Here is a 23,070-nt window from a genome sequence, read left to right on the forward strand (position 1 = left end):
CACCCACAAGAAGGAATCATAGGATGGGGGTTGAGGATCAGACTGGAGACAGGTGGACCATCTAGGGGGCTGTCATAGCGATCAGGTGAGGGAAGATGGTGATCTCATCAGGTAGCAGCAGGGGCATGGAGAGACGTGGACAATTTCAGGAGATACGTAGGACATCTCTACTTGTCTTTTCCTCCGATCCCCGAAATAACTAGAATCTCAGTGACTCCCCGAATCTGAGCTTAACTAAGCCAGGAGGCTGTGCTTCTATTCAGTGTGCTCTTAAGTAATCAAACTGGAAAGCTATCGAAAGTGCTCCACCCACATCTTCAACTTTCCTCTTGGTGAAAGAAATCTGGAGCAAGGCTGCCTTTATTTGAGCGAGCAGTGAATAATGGAGCAGCACGCTGATTGAACTCGAAGCTTTTGGAAGGAAGGTAGCATTCCACGTCCAAGTTCCCCTGGTCTCCAGATCTTTTGTGCAAGTAAATTAGTTTCATTTGTCTCAGGGCACCTTTTCCAGGCCAGCTTCTTCCAGCTTGCCTGCAAATGTTTCTCAGTGGTGTGTTTGAGGCTTGGCTGTGTCTCCTTGTCTGGAACAAATGTTTTATTACGAGGAAATAGCTGGATGATGATTCTGGACTTCTTGGACCCTATTCCCCTCTCAGCTGTTGACTGGATATTTGATACCTTGGTAATTTTCAGCTTAACCTGCCCCTTCTCCTGCCTGCTTCTCGTTAATATGCATTTCACACTGGAAACTGAATTTCATACCTACCAGCTCCGCAGTCTTGAGCGACACAGTTAGGATTAACACCTGTTTCTTTAAGACTCTCCCAAGATGGAATGGAGGCCCACGTGTTGTTTTCTTTGCTCACTTCCCGGGTGTGCACGATTTTCCTTTGGTCGGTGGTCATGCATTCCACTGCAAGCTAAAACCATCCAGATCATGGGAGTATCATGTTGCTCGTTTCACATGGGAAAGCCACCGCCCACCTTCCTCTTGTTCAAGTTGTGTTCAAATCTAATTTCCATGGCCCATGTGAGTGGGAGCTCCACAGCCCTGTGTCAGCTGTCAGAGTTTAGCAATACCATTTCCAAACATGGGCCAGTAGGCAGCCAGCAGGCACTAGACAGCTGAATGCTGGCGGAAAAATCCTCAGACACCTATAGCGGTCCAAACAGTGACTCATCCTGCTATTGCCAGGATAAATATGGGAATAAACGGTATTTTCTCTAAGCAGGAAGAATTGTCAAAATGCTTATCATTTTATAAAATATAACAGATTGTGCCTGTTCATGTTTTGAAATGTTCCAACCCTTCACTAGCTGTTTTTTTTTCTTTTATGAGTTTAATAACAGCTTTCACCTGTTTTTCTTCTTTCTAGGAGGCCTGGAGAACTCAGGAGTTTCCAAGCTGTGCTGCCCCCCGAGCTCTGGATCCACCTGGCCGTGGTGGCCTGTGGCAATCGGCTGGAGGAGACACTGGTCATGCTCAAATCGGCCGTGCTCTTCAGCCACAGGAAGATGCAATTTCACATCTTCACCGAAGAATCTCTGAAGCCCGAGTTTGACAAGCAGGTGAATGTGCAGGAATTGTGGCACGATGTTTACTGAGTGCAGACAGACTGCATTGCGGGAAATGCATATCCTGTTTCCTAATTATTTTGCTGCATACTCAGCTGTGCGCCCATGAACCCTTGACTCCGAGCCTTACTGTTCTCATCTATAATATAGGGATAATTACACCCCCTGTAGAGAGACATGGTGAGGTTTAAATGAGATGATGCGCTTAAAGCACTTGACCTAGGGCTCCATCCCTCCTGGTGTTATTGACATTGTTCTTAGTGGGAGTCACGTAGCTAATTTTTATCGATGTATGTATGTTTTTTGAATGACAAGTAATATACGCTCATCAAAATAAATTCCAACAGTATAGATGTTATAAATTAAAAAGGTAGAAGACCTTGCTACTGTTCTTTCCCACACAAACTGTCAGAGTCAACACTTTTTTGTGTGTGTGTGTGGTACACGGGCCTCTCCCTGTTGTGGCCTCTCCTGTTGTAGAGCACAGGCTCCGGACGTGCAGGCTCAGCGGCCATGGCTCACGGGCCCAGCCGCTCCGCGGCATGTGGGATCTTCCCGGGCTGGGCCACGAACCCGTGTCCCCTGCATCGGCAGGTGGACTCTCAACCACTGCGCCACCAGGGAAGCCCTAACTCCACTCTTGCTGTGTGATCTCGGGCAAGTCTTGTGGGCTTTTTGGGCTTCGGTTTCCCCCTCTGTAGCTTGGGACCAGCAGAAGTGATAGAAGAGATGCTTATCTGTAATCTTGATAGGCTAACTCAGGCTGCAGTGACAGCTTCCAGAAAGCTCAGAGACTTTCCACATGCCTGCTGCATGTCTCATGCAGGCACAGCAGGGTCCCTGTCCACACGGCCCCCTCAGCCTGGGACCACAGTTGACAGAGACCATTCATGCACGTAGCTGCACCTGCTGGAACATTTGGCCTCTGCAGTTCTTGAGATGCCACTAAAGGAAAGATTGGGACTGTCAGGTCCCCACTGTGCTTTTCACTCCCTCAACTTGACAGTGATATTTCTGCTCCTAATAACTGTCCAGAAGCAGTTGGTCACGAGGCCCACCCAACTCCAAGGGGGCTGAGAGGTATCCTACATGAAGGAATGGAGGAAAAGTGGCTATGGGTCAACACTAGTCAGGTCATGTACAATATCCATTGGACAAGTATTTATTGAGTACCTCCTGCATGCTAGAAGTTGGGGCATGAGGACAGAGCAGAACAGAATACAGGCTTGGACTTAAAAAAGACAAGAGAAGGAAGATGTGTATGTGTAACTATAGATGTGTAACAGATTGTGTTTTCCAAAGGACCTCCAGTGGTCCCGCCTCCTGTTATTCACACCTTTGTATATTTCCTTCCTGCACTGCCCCAGGCCTGGCCTGTGTGACCAGTAGCATAGGGAAGAAGTGAGGCTACGTCACTTTTGACATTAGGTTTAATAAGGCACTGCACCTTCCATCTTGGTTGCACTCTTTCTCTCTTGGAGGTCAGCTTTTATGTCAGAGCAGCCCTTGCAGAGGCACGTGTGTTAAGGAATGAGGCCCCTTGCCGACACTCGTGTGCTTGAGCTTGGAGACAGGACCTCTAGCCCCATCCAGCCTTCACATGACTCACCCTCATGAGAAGTCCTGAGCTGGAACAACCCAACTCACAGATTCCTGACCCTAAAAAATGATATGAGTTAATGAATGTTTGTGGTTTTAAGCTACTAGCTTTTGGGGTAATTTGTTATAAGGCAAGGGCTAATACAGATACGTCTATATATATAATATGTATGTGTATATAAAATAGAGTATGCCAAATGTCCTGAAGCTAGATCATTGAAAGGATACAGCTTGTGCCTGGCTCTCTCTTGGGATGCCTGGCCCTGGAACCTGGCCACCATGCAGTGAGGAAGTCCAAATTCGCCCACACAGAGAGGAGCTGAGGTCCCTAGTCGGTAACTGACCTCCACCACCAGACATGTGAGAACGAGCCTTCAGATGATTCAAGCCCCCAGCCTCCAAGCCTTCTAGCTGAGGCCCCAGACATTGTGGAGCAGACTCAAGCCGTCCCTTCTGTGCCTTGTCTGAATTCCTGATCCTTGGAATCTCTGAGCATAATAAATGGTCGTTTTATACTACTAAGTTTTGGGGTAATTTGTTATGAGCCATAGTACCTGGGACATCATAAATTAGGAGCTAAAGTATGGGGAAATATTGCAGATACTTGTGAAGTTGAGCCACGTTTTACGTTGCCCTGCTGACTTTATCCCTCTGATGGCTTATTTCCTCAGTTCTTTGTTAGACCAGTGAAGCTCCATTGGCAAAGGAGATTATAATAGGGTGTTTACATCACGGCAGGGCATATGGAGCCACCCCTTTCTTTTCCATGCTGGGATTATGGTGCAAGTTTAGATGTTAAATATTGGCTCTTCCATAAGTCACCGAACTTTTCTCAGTCTCAATTTCTTCATCTGTATCAAGCAAAAATCTATAATAGATATACAAAAGGGACAAGTGATTCTTGCTCTGCTTATTGCAGAGTGTAATTGTGAGGCTGAATCAGAAAACCTATTTATTCTCTCATTCCACAAAGATTCCTTGGAACATCTCCCTGGGTTGGGCACTGTGTCAGCGCTGAAGCTATAGATCAGTAGCAATTGGTTTCCGCTCAGCCACATGAGATGCTGGTGTGGAGGGGCAGGTTATACCATCCTTCTGAAGGCTGTCAGTTTCAACACTGAGGTATTGTGGGAGTATCTAGAGTGTCTTGTGATAACTTCCGGAGATACTCAGGGCCACATACCTCAGGGTCAAAACAAAACAAAACAAAATGCTAATTGCCATGATTATCCCTCTGGAAACGGCATTGTGGACGAGTTCTGTATATTTAAGTTCTATATATTTAAGTAGACGAGTTCTCTATATTTAAGTAGAAATTTTTTTAAAGCTGCTTAAGTACACTGTCTGGTGGTATTTACTGTCTATGTTGTTGGTATTTAATATTTGAAAGTTTCATTTATTTTTGTCATCTCCCAGTATAAAAGCTGAAAATGCCAGCTGGTTGATTTCTTAGCCTCTCCAGGCAGTTCAGGATCAAATATATGATTTAAGTTTGGTTAATTTGTGCTCTTGCCCCAGACTCAGAATCAGGAAGTAGTACGACACAGAAGCGGGGATGGCCACCAATCCATTCTGGTGATAGGTGGGGCCCCGTGGGGCATTGACATCGTGTGTGTGTGTGTGTGTGTGTGTGTGTGTGTGTCTGTGTGTCTGTGTGAGGCTGTGACATAGGAAGAGGTGTCAACAGGAATTTCTAGTGGCTGGAGTCAGTATACTATTCAAATATAGACATAGAAACAAATATAAATGGACTGAATATTCCACTTAAAAGACATGGATTGGCAAAGGTAGATAAACCCTTCTAGAAGATAGGATGCTAAAGATCAAAGAGTCAAGGAAATCAGTAGACTGTGGGACCTTCCCGTTCTCCTTCCAGGATGATTTTGGGCTGTTGTGCAGCGGCACAGTTGTCCCGGGTATTTGTGTCCAGTGTCTGTTCTGATTGGTTGGTACTGTTGCACTGAATGTTCATGCCCAGTGTCAGTTCTGATGCGTTCGTGCACTTGTATTGGGTATTTATGCCTGAAGATTTCTCTCCCAAATATCCATCTCAAAATTGCAAATTTAAAGCATTACCAATGGTGTGGTTTTTCAAAAAATTTTATGCGACTATATAAGCAATATATGTACACTGTAAAAAAAAAGTTATATTAGTGGACAGAGAGTAAAAATGTAAACTATCAAAAAAAAGTTATAAAATCAGAAATGAACAAAATCAACCATCATATTAATGCTGAGGAGAACAATTTTTGTGTATCTATTTACATTTCTTTTCTTGTCATATCAACATCAGAAATGGGATTATATTCTATATTTTCTATCACTGTTACTTACATTACTGAATTTCTTCTAAAATAGGGGTTGACCAACTTTTTCTGTGAAAGACCAGATAGTAACTATTTTAGGCTTTGAAGGCTGTCTGGTCTCACAGCTACTCACTTCTATTCCTTCTTATGAAAGCAGCCATAGATATACCTAAACAAATGGGTTTGGCTATGTTCCAACAAAACTTGTATTTATGGACAGTGAAATTCAAATTTCATGTGATTTTCACATGTCACAAAATGTTATTCTTGTTTTCATTTTTTTCAACTATTTAAAAATGTTTAACCCATTCTTTGCTTGTGTGCTATTTGTAGCAGGCTGGGTTTGGCTCTTCCACTACCATGGTTTGCTGACCTTTTTCTGCAACATTGTCACTAGTAGCTGCATAGTATTCTGTTGTGTAAGCCTATCCCAGAGCTTATTTCACCAATTTCTTATTTACCTTGTTTCCTATTTTTCACTGTTACAAACAATGCTACAGTAAACAACCTTGTAATAAGTGTGTATGTACTTTTGGAATTTTTCCTTAGGATAAATTCTTAGAAGTGGAGTTACTGTGGCACTGGGAAGGCATTAACTAAAAAGAATTAAGAAGATACACAGATACATATGCAAATAAGCATATGAAAGGATGCTTAAGATCACGTGTCATTAAGGAATTGCAAATTAAAATGATGAGATACAGCTACATACCATTAGAATTGCTAAAATCCATAACACCGATAACACCAAATGCTGAAGGGGATATGGAGCAACAGAAATTCTCACTCATTGCTCGTGGGAATGCAAAATGGTACAGCCAGGTTGGCAGATGGTTTGGCAGTTTCTTAGAAAGTCAAGTGTAGGCTGACCATACAATCTGGTAATCGCACTCCTTGGTATTTACCCAAATGAATTGATAAGTTGTCCACACAGAAACCTGCACATGAATGTTTAGAGCAGCTTTATTCATCGTCACCCCAAACTGGAAGCAACTAAGATGTCCTTCAATAGATAAACAGGCAAGCAAACTGTGATATGTTTATACAATGGAATATTGGTCAGTGATAAAAAAATTAAGCTATGAGGCTACAGAAAGACATGGAGGATCTTTAAATGCATATTGCCAAGGAGAAAAGCCAATCTGAAAAGACTGTATGCTGTGTGATTCCAACCATATCACGTTCTGGAAAAGACAAAACTGAGAGACAGTAAAAAGATCAGTGGTTGCCAGTAGTTCAGAGATGAAAAGGAGGGAGAGAGGAGGGATGAATAGATGGAACAGAGGGAATTTTTAGGACAGTGGAACTATGCTGTATGATACTATAATGGTAGACACAGAACATCATGCATTTGTCAAAACCCGTAAAATTACACGACACAAAGAATGAACCCTAATGTAAACTATGAGCTTTTCTTAACAATGCATTGATATTGGTTCATCGGTTGTAACAAACGTACCACATTAATGCAAGATGTCAATGATGGGGAAACTGGGGGGTGGGAGGGGAAGGAGAGAGGGTATATGGGAACTGTCTCTGTACTTCCTGCTCAATTCTGTAACCATAAAACTGCTCTGAAAAATAAAATCTATAAATTAAAATAATTTTATAAAATTAATTTATGCAGACACAGTAATATACACTGTCCATAAGAGTCTTAAAGAACACAGAAATATAAACTTAGAAAATGAAACCACCGCCACCTCCTCCACAGGTACCCACGTTTAACAATTAGGCGCATATCTGTTCAGAGTTTTCTCTACGTGTAAGTGTATGCATATATTTTTCCCTGTAAGATAGAACCATATTATACATTTCGTATTGTACTTTGCTTTTACTAAAACCTAACTATATGTTGTAACCATTTTCTCATGACAGCACATATAGATCTACTTTAACTGCATCTTCCCAATTCCTTATCGTTGAGCATTGAGTATTGACCAAGGTTTTTTTTGTTTGTTTGTTTGTTTTATTACAAACTATGTTTCGGTGAAAGTCCTTGTGCCTCTGTCTTGGGATTTGTTGTTACTAGTCTCTAAATTGCCATCTTGGTAGTTTGTTTAAATTTACCCTTGCAGTTTAGGTGCCGGTTTCCCATCATCCTTGCCAACTCTGGATGTTATTTTTTAAAATCTTAGCAATGGTCTTTTTATTCAGTGAGCATAAATTGTGGTGATAAAATTAGACTTTCTTTGTATGCTATCTGAATAATTTCCACCTGGCCATGCAGAAGATTTAGGTGTTTTTCATATTTCTGGGGTCTAATCACCCTCCCCTGACCTTCCATGTTTTTCAGCTACGACAGTGGCCAGACTCATATAAAAAGAAGTTTGAGTACAGAATCTACCCCATCACATTTTCGGTTGGAAACCCTCAGGAATGGAAGAAATTATTCAAACCGTGTGCTGCCCAGAGACTCTTTCTTCCGGTAGGAACACCTGCTTTTAATAAGATGCTGCTTGGGAGAGAATTGCTCTTGGAAACATCATGGAATTAACTAGGGTGTGTTTAGAGACATTTAAATTACAGTGGAAAAAATGTTCCTCTTGGATTCTGTAGTTGATGCTCTTAGTCTTCAGGGTGTAGAGAGAGGGTCCCTGTGGTTGAGAAATTGTCTCTCCCAAAGATTGAGGGACTGAGCATCCAAAGCATGTCTTGGATTGTGGGTCTTTGTGACTCTGGATGCACCATTTACTAACTGTGTGGGCCTCACTAAATCTCTTAACTTCTGTAAGCCTCACTTTCCTCCATAAGCTTGGCACATAGTTGGTGCTCAATAAATGTTATTTTAGATTATTATTATTTCTCTTATAATAATAACTATTTCTAGATGTAGCTATGCTAGGGGATGATTCAGAGAAGGTCCAGAGTTCTGGTTCACCTTTCCCATTTTGAATTTTCACATTGAATGTTTTTGTTTCCTTCTTTAAAATTCTAAATAGAAAAGTCACCGAAGATATTCCGAAACTGAGAATATCGCTGAACAAAGATGGCAGCTTTGAATTGTGAATTGCAACCTTGACATTTGTGAAGGTCATGCCTTCAGTAAACATTTATTGAGCGCCCATTAGGTGCGAAGCCCTGGCTTAGTGATGTCAATATGGTGGTGAGCAAGACAGTTGTGGTCTTTTTTTTTTTTTTATTGGAGTATAGTTGATGTACAATGTTGTGTTACTTTCTGCTGTACAGCAAAGTGAATCAGTTATACATATACATATATCCACTTTTGTTTTAGTTTCTTTTCCCATGTAGGTCATTACAGAATATAGAGTAGAGTTCCCTGTGCTACACAGTAGGTCCTTATTAGTTATCTATTGGTCTTGCCTCCTTGGAGTTTGAGTCTAGCAAGGCATTGAACAGGTAATTAGAAATGTGATCCATGCTGAGGTGGAGAACAGTCTCATGGATGTATGTAACATGGGGTTCCACTCTGGTCTGGGGGATGTCTAGAAGGTTCTCTCGAGGAATGGCTTTTATGCTGAGACGTGAAAGAAGGAGTAGTAGGGGGTCACTGAGAGACTAGGGCCTGGGGTGGGTAATGAGAGAAAAGAGTTCCAGGCAAATGGAATAGTAGGTACAAAGGGGCCCTACTGCAAAAGTGGACAGGAACATGTTTGAGAAGATAGAAGGTCCAGTAACCAGAAAATAGAACACGGTAGGATAGAAGAGGTCGGCAGGGGCTGGAGCTTGCAGGCTCTATAAGCCATGTTGGAGTGTGGTCTTTGCGTTAAGGGCAGTGAGACGCCATTGAACAATTCTTAGCACGAAAGTGAGATGATCTGACTTGGGTAATACAGAGGACTCACCGGTTCATTGCAGTGTGGACAGTGGAATTGCTGAGGCCAATTAATACTGACTTCGACTATGGCGGTTGCCTTAGAGATGGATGCAGACCGTACCTGAGAAATAGAATTACCAGTCCCCGTGACTGGCTGGCTGTGGGAGCTGAAGGGGAGAGGAGGTGATAAAGATTTCACCCAGGTTTCTGACCTGAACAGCTATGAAGGTTCATCTGTTTGAAATTGCCAGTATTCAGCTATTTATGACCTACAAAAAAGACAATTTCTGATAGTTCAGCCTACAAAATGGATGGCAGTGCTATTTAGAGATGGAAAAGGCTAAAGAAAGACCATTATTTGTAAGGGAGAAGATGACTTTAATTTGGGTCATATTTTGATTTCGAGGTGCCTGGGAAACACCCACACAGGGAGGTCTTACCATCTGTTGGTCTGAAATCCCAAATGGCAAATGGCAGTTTTAGCATTTCCTGTACAGAACCTGTGAAAAAAACAAGGCCTGGCTGTACTCTTGGTGCTGATTTGCTGCACAAGCCCACTCACTACTAAATGACTTATTTTTTCACATGCCACAGCCTTTTATACAGGTTGTGAGATGGGATTCATTGCATAAAAATGGGAGTAAGGGGCTTCCCTGGTGGTGCACTGGTTGAGGGTCCGCCTGCCGATGCAGGGGACGCGGGTTCGTGCCCCGGTCCAGGAGGATCCCTTGTGCCGCAGAGCGGCTGGGCCCGTGAGCCGTGGCCGCTGAGCCTGCGCGTCCGGAGCCTGTGCTCCACAGCGGGAGAGGCCGCAGCAGTGAGAGGCCCAAGTACCACAAAAAAAAATGTGAGTAAGAAAAGACTTCCCCAAATCAGAACCAAAATCTCCAGATTGGTGAAATGAAAACTAACTACTATTTGAGAAGATGAGAGAAAATCTCAGGCTTCTGCTTCTTATCTCTGTTTTAGGGGAAAAAATATTAGAAATCCCAAGTTATTTTTGGAAAATTGCAAAAAAATAGTAGCAACCCAGTAGAACACATTGGAATTTTCCCTGACCTTGAATTGTGAGTTTATTGACACTACTAAAAAAACAAACCCACCACATGATGGTTTTCATTCATCCCCAGCTAAACAAGTCTATTCCATTTTGAATGACAAATGAGTGCTTGCATTCCTTATCTGCTTTTGATAATGGAAATTAGCCCTCCTTAAAAATAATAAAGAGAGATTGCAGTTGACAGGACATTTACCTTCCCTGAGTTGTATATCATAACAGAAGATTATAAACATGGAGTTTCTGGACATCAGTGAGATATATTGATCCTCAGGGTAATTTGAAATAAAGTCTAGGTGATGTTTTCCTTGAAATTCGTCTCTGTAAAACCAGATCAGTGTGCTGCTGAGGCACTGCAGTGGAGATGGAGATTCTAAAATGCAGGGACTTCCCTGGGGGCACAGTGTTTAAGACTCCGTGCTCCCAATGCAGGGGGCCCAGATTCGATCCCTGGTCAGGGAACTAGATCCCACATGCATGCCGCAACTAAGAGTTTGCATGCCACAACTAAGGAGCCCGCGAGCTGCAACTAAGACCCGGTGCAACCAAATAAATAAAGTAAAATAAAATGCAAACATTCTAGCCCTGGTCAGTCAGTTGACTGAGAATCACAGTTTACCTCTTTTCTTTCTTTTTTAAAATTAAAACAATTTTTTTATTTTTTATTTTTATCTATTTTTATTTTTGGCTGTGTTGGGTCTTTGCTGCTGCGCGAGCTTTCACTAGTTGCGGGGAGCGGGGGCTACTCTTCGTTGTGGTGTGCAGGCTTCTCATTGTGGTGGCTTTTCTTGCTGCAGAGCAGGGGCTCTAGGTGCACGGGCTTCAGTAGTTGTGGCTCACGGGCTTTAGAGCGCAGGCTCAGTAGTTGTGGTGCACGGGCTTAGTTGCTCTGCGGCATGTGGGATCTTCCCGGACTAGGGCTCGAACCTGCGTCCCCTGCATTGGCAGGCGGATTCTTAACCACTGCACCACCAGGGAAATCCTTACCTCTTTTCTGAGGGAGTACCATCTACCACAAACCTGTAGATGAAACCCTTTCTCGGGTAAGATTTTACTAGTCAGATCATGTGTCTTTGCAACTCAAGACTGTTAGATTCTCAAGTACAATTAGTGGAATTCAGATCCCACCAATTCAAGATTTATGAAGTCCTAAATCAGTGGATGCTTACTTTTCTATTTCTGTGAATGGTGGATCTAAGGACCATTATTAGTGCAAAGTAAACAGCAGATGACTTGATTAAGCTCCCTAGACTGCATTATGCTTTCAGGTAATTCAGAAGCTCAGAGTATTTAAAACAATATGCCAATCACAAATAAATCAAATCTGTCAATTAAAATTGACCTTGGAGGACTTTTCCCTTTTTCCTTAGTGAAGGCCAAAAGGCTTTATTCTATAAGAATAATTGAGTTTTGTGAATTCACATCACCTTTTCCTCATTTAATAGGAATTAGTGAGATTGCATGATGGATCTCTACATTTTGTTACACACTGTGCCTGTTTGATTATAAAGACCTGTCTTCTCAATAATGTGCTCCTCTGGAGATGCTAGAGATATTTAAAATATGACCAGAGATCACTGGATTACAGAATCTACAGAGACTTTATTGGCAAGTGGTACCAAACATGGTAATATGAGGTAGGTTAAGGCACCTTCCAGTCATCATCCAGAGAAAGACTTTTTTAACCAGGTTTTGTAAGTTCCAGGATTATAATAATGTCTGATGCCTTGCTCATAAAACTTGTCATAAGTATCCATATTCAAGGAAGGAGTTAGGGCAGAATATTATCAAGAGAGATTGGATAAAATTGCTCACAGTCTTGAACTATAAATACATCCTGAGAATTTCTAACTCTTATGTTTCCAACAAACTTGTCCCATTCTTTAATATGTCAAAGTCGTAGCATGCCAAATAAGCAAAAATCTTAATTACCTAGATTTTCTATATCACATCAAGGGCAACAACATAAGTCTTCCCTCTTTCTACTTCTAATTTGTTAAAGAGGTCTTTATCTGGTTCAAATATTTGGAAAACTGTATGCTTACCAGAAATGTTCTAATAAGTTTGCCATAGACCGATGGAAAAGAGAGGTTTACCTGACTTATTAGAACTTTTTATAATTAAGGTTAGGCTTCTGTATTATTATTAATATTATACCTCAGAATTAGCAATTAACATTGAGACTTCCTTGGAAACAACCCTTTGGGTAGCAACAAATATTGACAGACAAATAGGAATGTATTAAAAATCCTTATTAAGAGGAACATCAATTAGAATCACCATAAATGATGTCTATATATTTCTTCAAGCACTCAGAGGCCATAAATTATCAGGATGAGATTAACTACCTAAATATCACATGAAAATGACCCTAGATACTAATTTTGTTGAACAAGCTTTCCACAGTACTTATCATTTACTCACACATTATTAAAAGTTTGACATTCAGGGTATTAATTACAACTCTTGGTTACATGTGAGAGGAACTCAATTTCAACTAGCTAAGCAAAGAAGGCAATTTATTCACTTATCTGACTGTGGAGTCCAGATCAGAGGGCTAATCTCAAGCACAGCTAGATCCCAAGGCTCCTATAATGTCACCAGGGCTCTGTCTGTCTCTCTCCCCATCCCTTGCAGGGCTCACTCTGTGAGAATGATAGTTACTTGAAGCAGCCTGAGAGACAAATTCTAAAGCTTAGCTACTGCAGCAGAAAAAGAGCCTGGCAGGGTGGTGACATCTGAAATGGTGGCATGAGAGCTCTGGAAATTGTTCCCCAGTGAAACAAGCATAACTGTGAACATTATTTTTAAAACAACTATCTAGAGTCTTTGGAAATTGTCCTAAGGACCTAAGCGCATTAAGAAACAGATTTCTTACTCAAGAAAATCTACTAACACTTAATAAGAAAGAGCAAGAGTCTGTGACACTTGAATCATGACCCACTCCCTCCCTCTCCCCTTCTAGCTCTGTGTGGTGGAAACACAACTCTAGACAATTCAGTCAAGAACACAGGGATCCTCCCAGCTCCCAGTTGAGGGATATGGTATTTCCTTGGGAGGGGCAGGTCATCAGCATTTCTCATCTCTACCAGCTATGTCTAACAGAGCTTAAACTTCAGGTAAGTATGTCCAAGGGTTCAGAGGCTCTGTTCATTAAGAGAAAGCTTCATGAGAGCAGCAAGCTAAACGATAGGCTAGGTGGTTTACAAGGGAGAACCAGGGAAAGAGACAAATAAAAAGTGCCCTCCTGGTGTCAGAATAAAGTTCAAAGACCAATCTCAAAAACTATCCCTGCAAATGGGCCAGAATTTAATGGATCACACTGCAGGATCAACTTGTGTTCAGGCCGTTGTCAAAAACAGTAGAGCAATCAGCTGGCAATTAGTGAAGGCTAATAGCTGGGTGTAATACCAACAGAGATGCACAGCCTAAGAGGATGATTAGAAGAAGAGTCAATCAGAGAGAGCCCTGATAAAACCACTGTCATCCTGGGTGACTGTGGGCATGCACAAGGCTGCACCCACTGAGGAAAAACATCATAGGTTTCACACAGTGGATAAAGTGGACTTCACTGAAATAGTCCAGTCAAGATACTAAACAAATAAACAAGCAAACAACATGAACAAGCCCTGTATGTAGAGTTGGGGCATGAGGTGGGCAGGGGAGAGTTATCCAGAGTTGCTTAAACATCCTAAAATGTATTATCATGCTAAAATATATTAACATGCTAAAAATATGCTCTAAATTTTTTTCAACAAAAAAATATGAGGCAGGCAAATAAACAGGAAAGTGTGATTCATTCACAGGGAAAAATGCAGGCAGCGGAAACTGCCTGGTGAGAGGACCCAGCTGTCAGATTTAGTAGAAAAAGACTTCAAGACAGCCATTATAAATATATTCAAGCAACAAAAGGAACCTGTGCTTAAAGAAGTAAAGTAAGATGTGATGACAATGTTTCATAAAATTGAGACTATCAATAAAGAAATTTAAATTATTTTTTAAAAAAAGAGCCACATGGAAGTTGTGGAGTTGAAAGGTAAAATAACTGAAGTGAAAAAAATCATTAGAGGGTCTCACTATTGATTTGAACTTAAAGTAGAAAGAATCAGTAAACTTGAAGATAATCAATAAAGATTATACAATCTGAAGAACAGAGAAAAATAACAAATAAAATTGAACAGAGACTCAGAGATGTGAAACACCATCAGATCCACCAGGACATGTATGATGAGAGCACCAGAAGGAGAGGAGAGAGAGAAAGGAATAGAAAAAAATTTTTTTTGAAGAAATAATGGTTGAAAACTTGCAAATTTGATGAAAAACAATCTACACATCAGAAATCAATTAACTCCAAGTAAGATAAACTCAAAGAGATCCACACACAGATAAATCATAGTAAAAGTCCTGAAAGACAAAGACAAAATCTTATAAGCAGCAAGAGAAAAATAACTTGTCACATGTAAGGGAACTCCAATGAGATTATTTGCTGACTTCTCATTAGAAACTGTGGATGCCATAAGGCTATGAGATAACATTACTTGAAGTGCCAAAAAGTAGGGGGAACTGTCAACCAAAAATCTTATATCCAGCAAAATAATTTTTAAAATGAAGGTGAAATAAAGTCACTCCCAGATAAGCAAAATCTGAGATAATTCATTTACAGCAGAATCACAAGAATAAAGAAAGTTCTTCAGGCTGAAAGCAAGTGACTCCAGGCAGTGATTCAAAACTCACATTAAAAAAAAAAAAAGAGCACCAATAAAGGCATTAATGCAAAAGGCAATATAAGTGAGTATATTTTACCCTTTATTCTCTGGATTGATTTTAAAAACAATTGTATAAAACATTATGTATATAATAATCATGTGTTGAGCCTGTACCATAGAAATGTAATATAAGTATAAACATATAAATATAAATATATATATAATATATATAATATAATATATATATATAATAGCACAAAGGAGGTTGGAATGGAGGAAAAATGGTATGGAATAAGAAAATGACACCAGATAGTAACTTGAATCCACAGGAACAAATGAAGAAAATTAAAAATGGCATATGAAAAAGTTAATATAACAAACTCCATAAATATATACTTGCTCTTCTTCCTCTCTCAGCTTCTTTAAACACATAAAATTGTAAGAAGTAACAATTATACTGTTGGGTTTGTAACAGTATAGATGTAATATGTACAACAATGTCATAAAATGGAGAAGAGGGAATAGAATTATGTATGACTAACATTTGTATCTCACTGGAATGAAGTTAGTATAAATCTGAAGTGTATTCTGATAAGATATATATATGTTAATCTCTAGGGCAACCTCCAAGGAAATATCTCAAAAAATATGGTGAAAAAATGTATTAAAATGCTACATTAGAAAATACTCAGTGCAGAAGAAAGCAGTTAAAAGAAGTCTACAGGAATAAAAAAGACATGCGATATTGAAAACAAAAAGTAAAATAGCAGACAGAAACTCAACTATATCTATAATAACATTAAATAAGAATAGGTAAAATTCCAATCAAAAGAAAGAAATTGCCAGAGATAGATGGTAAAGAATACAATCCAACTGTGTGCTGTTTACAGGAGACATACCTTAGATTCAAAATACAAATAGGTTGGAAGCAAAAGGATGGAAAAAGATATGTCAATCAAACAGCAACCACAAGAAAGCTGTAGTGGCTATACTAGTATCAGATAAAATCGAATATAAAAAGCAACATTATTAGAGAAAAACAGAAACAGTTTATAATGATAAATGTGTTAGTCCACAAAGAAAATATAACAGTTGTAAACATTCATGCACCTAACAAAAGAGCCCCCAAAATACTTGAAGCAAAAGCTGACAGGGCTTCCCTGGTGGTGCAGTGGTTGAGAGTCCACCTGCAAATGCAGGGGACACGGGTTCATGCCCCGGTCCAGGAAGATCCCACATGCCGCAGAGCAGCTGGGTCCGTGAGCCAAGGCCGCTGAGCCTGCGCATCCGGAGCCTGTGCTCCGCAACGGGAGAGGCCACAACAGTGAGAGGCCCACGTACCGCAAAAAAAAAAAAAAAAAAGCTGACAGAATTAGAGGGAGAAATAGGTAATCCACCAGTAAGAGTAGGAGATTTCAGTGCCTTACGTTCAATAATGGATTAAGCAGTAGTCAGAACATCAACAAGGGAATAGAAGACTTGAACAACATTATAAACCAGCTGGACCAACAGACATCTGTAGAACAGTCCACCCAATACCAGCAGAACACACATCCGTCTGAGCGCATATGGAGCATTCTCCAGGATAGACCATATGTTAGGCCATATAAAAGCCTCAGTAAACTTGCAGAAATTGACAAGCTAATCCTAAACTTTATATGGAAATTCAAGGATCTATAAAGTCAATAAGCCTCTAGCGAAGTTATAAATAAAAGAAATGACACAAATTACTAATATCAGAAATGAAAAAGGGGCATTACTACAGATTCTTTCTAATGGACATTAAAAGTACAATTTAAAAAATGCTATGAACAACTCTTATGACCACAAATTTAATAACCTAAATGAAATGGACCAATTCCTTGAAAGACGCAATCTGTCAAAACTCACCCAAGAGGAAACAGATGTTCTTAATAGTCCTATATCTATTAAAGAAACTGAATCAATAATTAATAACCTTCCAAATAGGAAGCACCATGCCCAAATGGGTTTGCTGGTGCATTCTACCAAACATTTAAGAAAGATGTTATACCAGTTCATAGAAATAGAACCTTAAATAGATCAATGGAACAGGATAGAGAGTCCAGTAATAGACCCCCATAAATATAGTCAATTGATCTTTGACAAAGGCACAAAGGCAATACAATGGAGCAAAGATAGTCTCTTCAACAAATGGTGCTGGAACAATTGGACGACCACATACAAAATAACGAATATAGACACACACCTTACACACTACAAAAATTAACTCAAAATGGATCATGTAAATGTAAAATGCAAAACTATAAAACTCTTACAAGATAGCATAGGAGAAAACCTAAATGACCTTGGGTATGGTGATGTCTTTTTTTTTTTTTTTTTTTTTTTGCAGTACACGGGCTTCTCACTGCTGTGGCCTCTCCCGTTGTGGAGCACAGGCTCCGGATGCGCAGGCTCAGCGGCCATGGCGCACGGACCCAGCCGCTCCGCGGCATGTGGGATCTTCCCAGACCGGGGCACGAACCCGTGCCCCCTGCATCGGCAGGCGGACTCTCAACCACTGCGCCACCAGGGAAGCCCGGTGATGTCTTTTTGCCAACAGTAAGGACACAATCCATGAAGGAAATAATAACTAGATAAACTAGACTTCATTTTAATTAAAAACTTCTGCTCTGTGAAGGACAATATCAAGAGAATGAGAAGACAAGCTACAGACTGGGTCAAAATATTTGCAAAAGACACACCCGATAAAGGACCGTTACCTAAAGTACACAAAGAAGTCTTAAAACTCAACAACAAGAGTATAGATAACCTGATTTTAAAATGGGCAAAAGACCTTAACAGATGCCTCATCAAAGAAGATATACAGGTGGCAAATAAGCATATGAAAATGTGCTCCGCATCATATGTCATCAGAGAAATACAAATTAAAACAACAGTGAGATACCACTGCATACTTATCAGAATGACCCAAATCTGGAATACTGACAACACCAAATGCTATCAAGGATGTGGACCAAGAGGCATTATCATACATTGCTGGTGGGAATGCAAAATGGTACAGCCTCTTTGGAAGACAGTTTGGCAGTTTCTTACAAAACTAAATCTGTGCTTACCATATGACCCAGCAGTAGTGCTCACTGGTATTTACCCAAAGGAGCTGAAAATTTATGTCTACCTGCACTTGGATCTTTATAGCAGCTTTATTTATAATTGTAAAAACTTGGAAGCAACCAAGATATCCCTCATGAGGTAAATGGATAAATAAAGTGTGGTGCATGCAGACAGTGGAATATTATTCAGTGCTAAAATGAAATGAGCTAGCAAACCATAAAAAGTCACAGAGGAACCTTAAATGCATGTTACTAAGTGAAAGAAGCCAATCTGAAAAGACCAAATACTATATGATTCCAACTATATGACATTCTGGAAAAGGCAAACCTATGGAGACAGTAAAAAGTGTTTGCCTGGGGTTTGGAGAGGGGGAATGGATGAATATGTGGTGCTCAGAGGATTTTTAAGGCACTGATAATATGCTATATGATATTATAATGATGAATATATGTCATTATACATTTGTCCAAACCCATAAAATGTATAACACCAAGAGTGAACCCAAATGTAAACTATGGACTTTGGGTGATTATGATGAGTCACTATAGATTCATCCCTAGTAACAAATATACCACTCTGGTGAGTGACATTGATAATAGGGGAGCCTATGCTTGTGTGGAGGCAGGGCGTGTATGGGAAATCTCTGTACCTTCCTCTCAATTTCGTTGTGAACCTAAAACTGCTAAATATATATATATATAAAGTTTTTTTAAAAATTCAAGACACCCAAAATATCCAAAACAATCTTGAAAAAGAAGAACAAACTTGGAAGACTCTCACTTCCTGATTTCAAAATTTACAACAAAAGTACAGTAACTATGCCAGTGTAGTACTGGCATAAAGGTAGAGGTATAGATCAGGGGAAGAGATTTGAGAGTCCAGAAATAAACCCTCATATTCACAGTCCATTTACTTTAGACGAAGTTTCCCAGGCAATTCAGTTGGGGAAAGAGTAATCTTTTCAACAGATGGTGTTGGAAGAACCGGATATCCACATTCAAAAGAATGAAGTTATATTCTGTACCTTATACTATATGTAAAATTTAATTCAAATGGATCAAAGACCTAATATAAGAGCTGAAAATATAAAAGTCTTAGAAGAGAATATAGGAGTAAATCTTCAAGACCTTGGATTAGACAGTGGTTTCTTAGATGTGATACCAAAAGCACAAGCAATAAAAGAAAAACTAGATAACTTGGACTACAACAAAATTGAAAACTTTTGTGCTTCAGAGAGCACCATCAAGAAAGCAAAAAGATATCTACAGAATAGGAGAAAATATTCACATATCATATATCTGATAAAGTACTTTTCTCTAGAATATACAAAGAACTCTTACAACTCAGTAATCAAAGACAAATGACCCAACTAAAAATAGGCAAAGGATCTGAATAGACAGGTCTCCAAAGAAGGTTCAAAAATGGGCAATACACATGTGAAAAGATGCTCAATATCATTAGTCATCAGGGAAATGCAATCAAAACCACATTGAGGGGCTTCCCTGGTGGCGCAGTGGTTGAGAGTCCGCCTGCCAATGCAGGGGACATGGGTTCAAGCCCTGGTCCGGGAAGATCCCACATGCCGCGGAGCAACTAAGCCTGCGAGCCACAACTACTGAGCCTGCTCTCTAGAGCCCATGAGCCAAAACTACTGAGCCCGCGTGCCACAACTACTGAAGACCACACGCCTAGAACCCATGCTCCGCAACAAGAGAAGCCATTGCAATGAGAAGACCACGCACCGCAACAAAGAGTAGCCCCACTCGCCGCAACTAGAGAAAACCCGTGCGCAGCAACGAAGACCCAACGCAGCCAAAAATAAATAAATAAATAAATAAGTTAATTAATTTTAAAAAATGCAATGAGATGCCACTTCACACTACTAGGATGACTTTAAACAAAAAGACATAGTAACAAGTGTTGGCAAGGATGTGGAAAAATTGGAACCCTCATGCACTACTGGTAGGAATGTAAAATGGTGTGGCTGCTTTGGAAAACAGTCTGCCACTTCCCCAAAAGATTAAACGTAGAGTTACCATATGACCCAGCAAGTCTACTCCTAGACAATGGAGAGAAATGAAAACACATGTACACAAATATTCATAGCAACATGATTCATAAGAGCCAAAAGATGGAAGCAACCCGAACATCCATCAGCTGTTGACTGGATGAATAAAATGTAGTATATTCATACAATGGAGTCATATTTTGCTGTAAATAGGAATGAAGTACTGATGCAAGCTACAACATTGGGTGTGCTTCGAAAACATTATGCAAAGTGAAAGGAGCCATTCAAAAAAGGACACATTTTCTATGATCTTATTTATATGAAATCTCCTAAATAGGCAAATCTATTTATAGAGATAGAAAGTAGATTAACAATGGAGAAAAGACAGCCTCTTCAATAAGTGGTGCTGGGAAAACTGGACAGCTACATGTAAAAGAATGAAATTAGAACACTCCCTAACACCATACACAAAAATAAACTCAAAATGGATTAATGACCTAAATGTAAGGCCAGACACTATCAAACTCTTAGAGGAAAACATAGGCAGAACACTGTATGACATACATCACAGCAAGATCCTTTTTGACCCACCTCCTAGAGAAATGGAAATAAAAACAGAAATAAACAAATGGGACCTAATGAAACTTCAAAGCTTTTGCACAGCAAAGGAAACCATAAACAAGACGAAAAGACAACCCTCAGAATGGGAGAAAATATTTGCAAACAAAGCAATTGACAAAGGATTAATCTCCAAAATTTACAAGCAGCTCATGCAGCTCAGTATCAAAAAAAAAACAAACAACACAATCCAAAAATGGGCAGAAGACCTAAATAGACATTTCTCCAAAGAAGATATACAGATAGCCAACAAACACATGAAAGGATGCTCAACATCACTAATCATTAGAGAAATGCAAATCAAAACTACAATGAGATACCATCTCACACGGTCAGAATGGCCATCATCAAAAAATCTACAAACAATAAAAGCCAGAGAGGGTGTGGAGAAAAGGGAACACTCTTGCACTGTTGGTGGGAATGTAAATTGATACAGCCACTATGGAGAACAGTATGGAGGTTCCTTAAAAAACTACAAATAGAACTATCATACGGCCCAGCAATCCCACTACTGGGTGTATACCCTGAGAAAACCATAACTCAAAAAGAGTCATGTACCACAATGTTCATTGCAGTTCTATTTACAATAGCCTGGACATGGAAGCAACCTAAGTGTCCATCAACAGATGAATGGATAAAGAAGATGTGGCACATATATACAGTGGAATATTACTCAGCCATAAAAAACAACGAAATTGAGTTATTTGTAGTGAGGTGGATGGACCTAGAGACTGTCATACAGAGTGAAGTAAGTCAGAAAGAGAAAAATAAATACTGTATGCTAACACATATATATGGAATCTTAAAAAAAAAAAAGGTTCTGAAGAACCTAGGGGCAGGACAGGAATGAAGACACAGACATAGAGAATGGACTTGAGGACACGGGGAGGGGTAATGGTAAGCTGGGACGAAGTGAGAGAGTGGCATGGACATATATACACTACCAAAAGTAAAATAGGTAGCTAGTGGGAAGCAGCTGCATAGCACAGGGAGATCAGCTTGGTGCTTTGTGACCACCTAGAGGGGTGGAATAGGGAGGGTGGGAGGGAGACACAAGAGGGAGGGGATATGGGGATATATGTATATGTATAGCTGATTCACTTTGTTATAAAGCAGAAACTAACACACCATTGTAAAGCAATTATACTCCAATAAAGATGTTTTAAAAAAGAAAAGAAAAACAGAAAGTAGATTAGCACTTGGCTAGGGCTAATCAGGTTGGGGGAAATGGGGAGTGACTGCTAATGGGTACAGAATTTCTTTTTGAGGTGCTGAAGATGCTCTAAATTTACATTCTGATGGTGGTTGCACAACTCTGTGAATATACTAAAAACCACTGAATTGTTTACCATGAATGGGTGAATTCTCTGATGTGTAAATTATGTTTCAATAAAGCTATTAAGAGAGGATAAAAGCATGGTCCCTAATAACTCTATCATAAAAATCGTGGTGTATATTTTGATTGGCCCCTCATGGTTCATGTTCTTGTCCCTGAACAATTACTATGGCCAGGAAAATAGGATACTCTGATTAGCCCAACTTAAGTCACATTCTCTCCTTTGGACGACAGGGACCAATTGCATCTGAACCACGTGGATTCAGTTTTTCCACAGGAGAGAGGGTAGATATAACGTTTATATATATATATAGATAGAAGTAACTTTTCTTTGCCTCAATTTACTTATCTGTAAAATGGGAATAAGAATATTACTAACTCATAGTGTGGTGAACACTTAAATTAGTTAATAAATGTAACACCCTTAGGAATAACGCACAGCACATAATAAGTGTTATCTGTAATTATTATTATTATTGCTGTTTTTATGAGTACTGATAAGTAGCATCAAACTACTGAGATCGTTAACTGTTTTCCCCAAAGGACCTTATCTTGCTTAACAATAGCAAATTTTTTTTCAGTCTATTTGGCCAAGCCATAACCAACACAGAACAATTACAACATGCCCCAGCAGAGGATGCTCCTATTTTGATATCAGACACATTGTAGTCTTTTTGACCAACATGATTACCATCTTAGTAATTCTGGAATTACCATGTTTGTTATGAAGCATAGTACAAGAATCATGACTAATATTTGTTGATTACCTACTGTTACATAATTCTTTGATTGCAAGCAATTATAATTGACTTAGGCTGAGTTAATCAGAAGAGGACTTGATTGGAAGGATGTCAGGGACTCTCAGAATGGAAAAGAAGTTTAGCACACTAGGCTTGTGTCTGATTAGAGACTGCAAGCAAAACATTTGATTTATATTCATTCTTTCCCCAAACTATACTAAAATGGATAATTAATTTTTTAAGTAGCATAAACC

The 23,070-nt window shown here is 39.8% G+C and overlaps 1 protein-coding gene across 1 annotated transcript in view; it reads left to right on the plus strand.

Moving 5' to 3' along the window:
• GXYLT2 (glucoside xylosyltransferase 2) overlaps positions 1–23,070 on the plus strand; it is an 83,120-nt gene that overhangs the window by 19,284 nt on the left and 40,766 nt on the right. Inside the window, exons 2-3 of the mRNA XM_060109171.1 lie at positions 1,377–1,569; positions 7,777–7,908. Coding sequence (XP_059965154.1) covers positions 1,377–1,569; positions 7,777–7,908 — 325 coding nt within the window. The remainder of the gene's footprint in view (positions 1–1,376; positions 1,570–7,776; positions 7,909–23,070) is intronic.

The sequence above is a fragment of the Mesoplodon densirostris genome, chromosome 10 (assembly GCF_025265405.1).
Source record: "Mesoplodon densirostris isolate mMesDen1 chromosome 10, mMesDen1 primary haplotype, whole genome shotgun sequence".
NCBI lineage: Eukaryota > Metazoa > Chordata > Mammalia > Artiodactyla > Ziphiidae > Mesoplodon > Mesoplodon densirostris.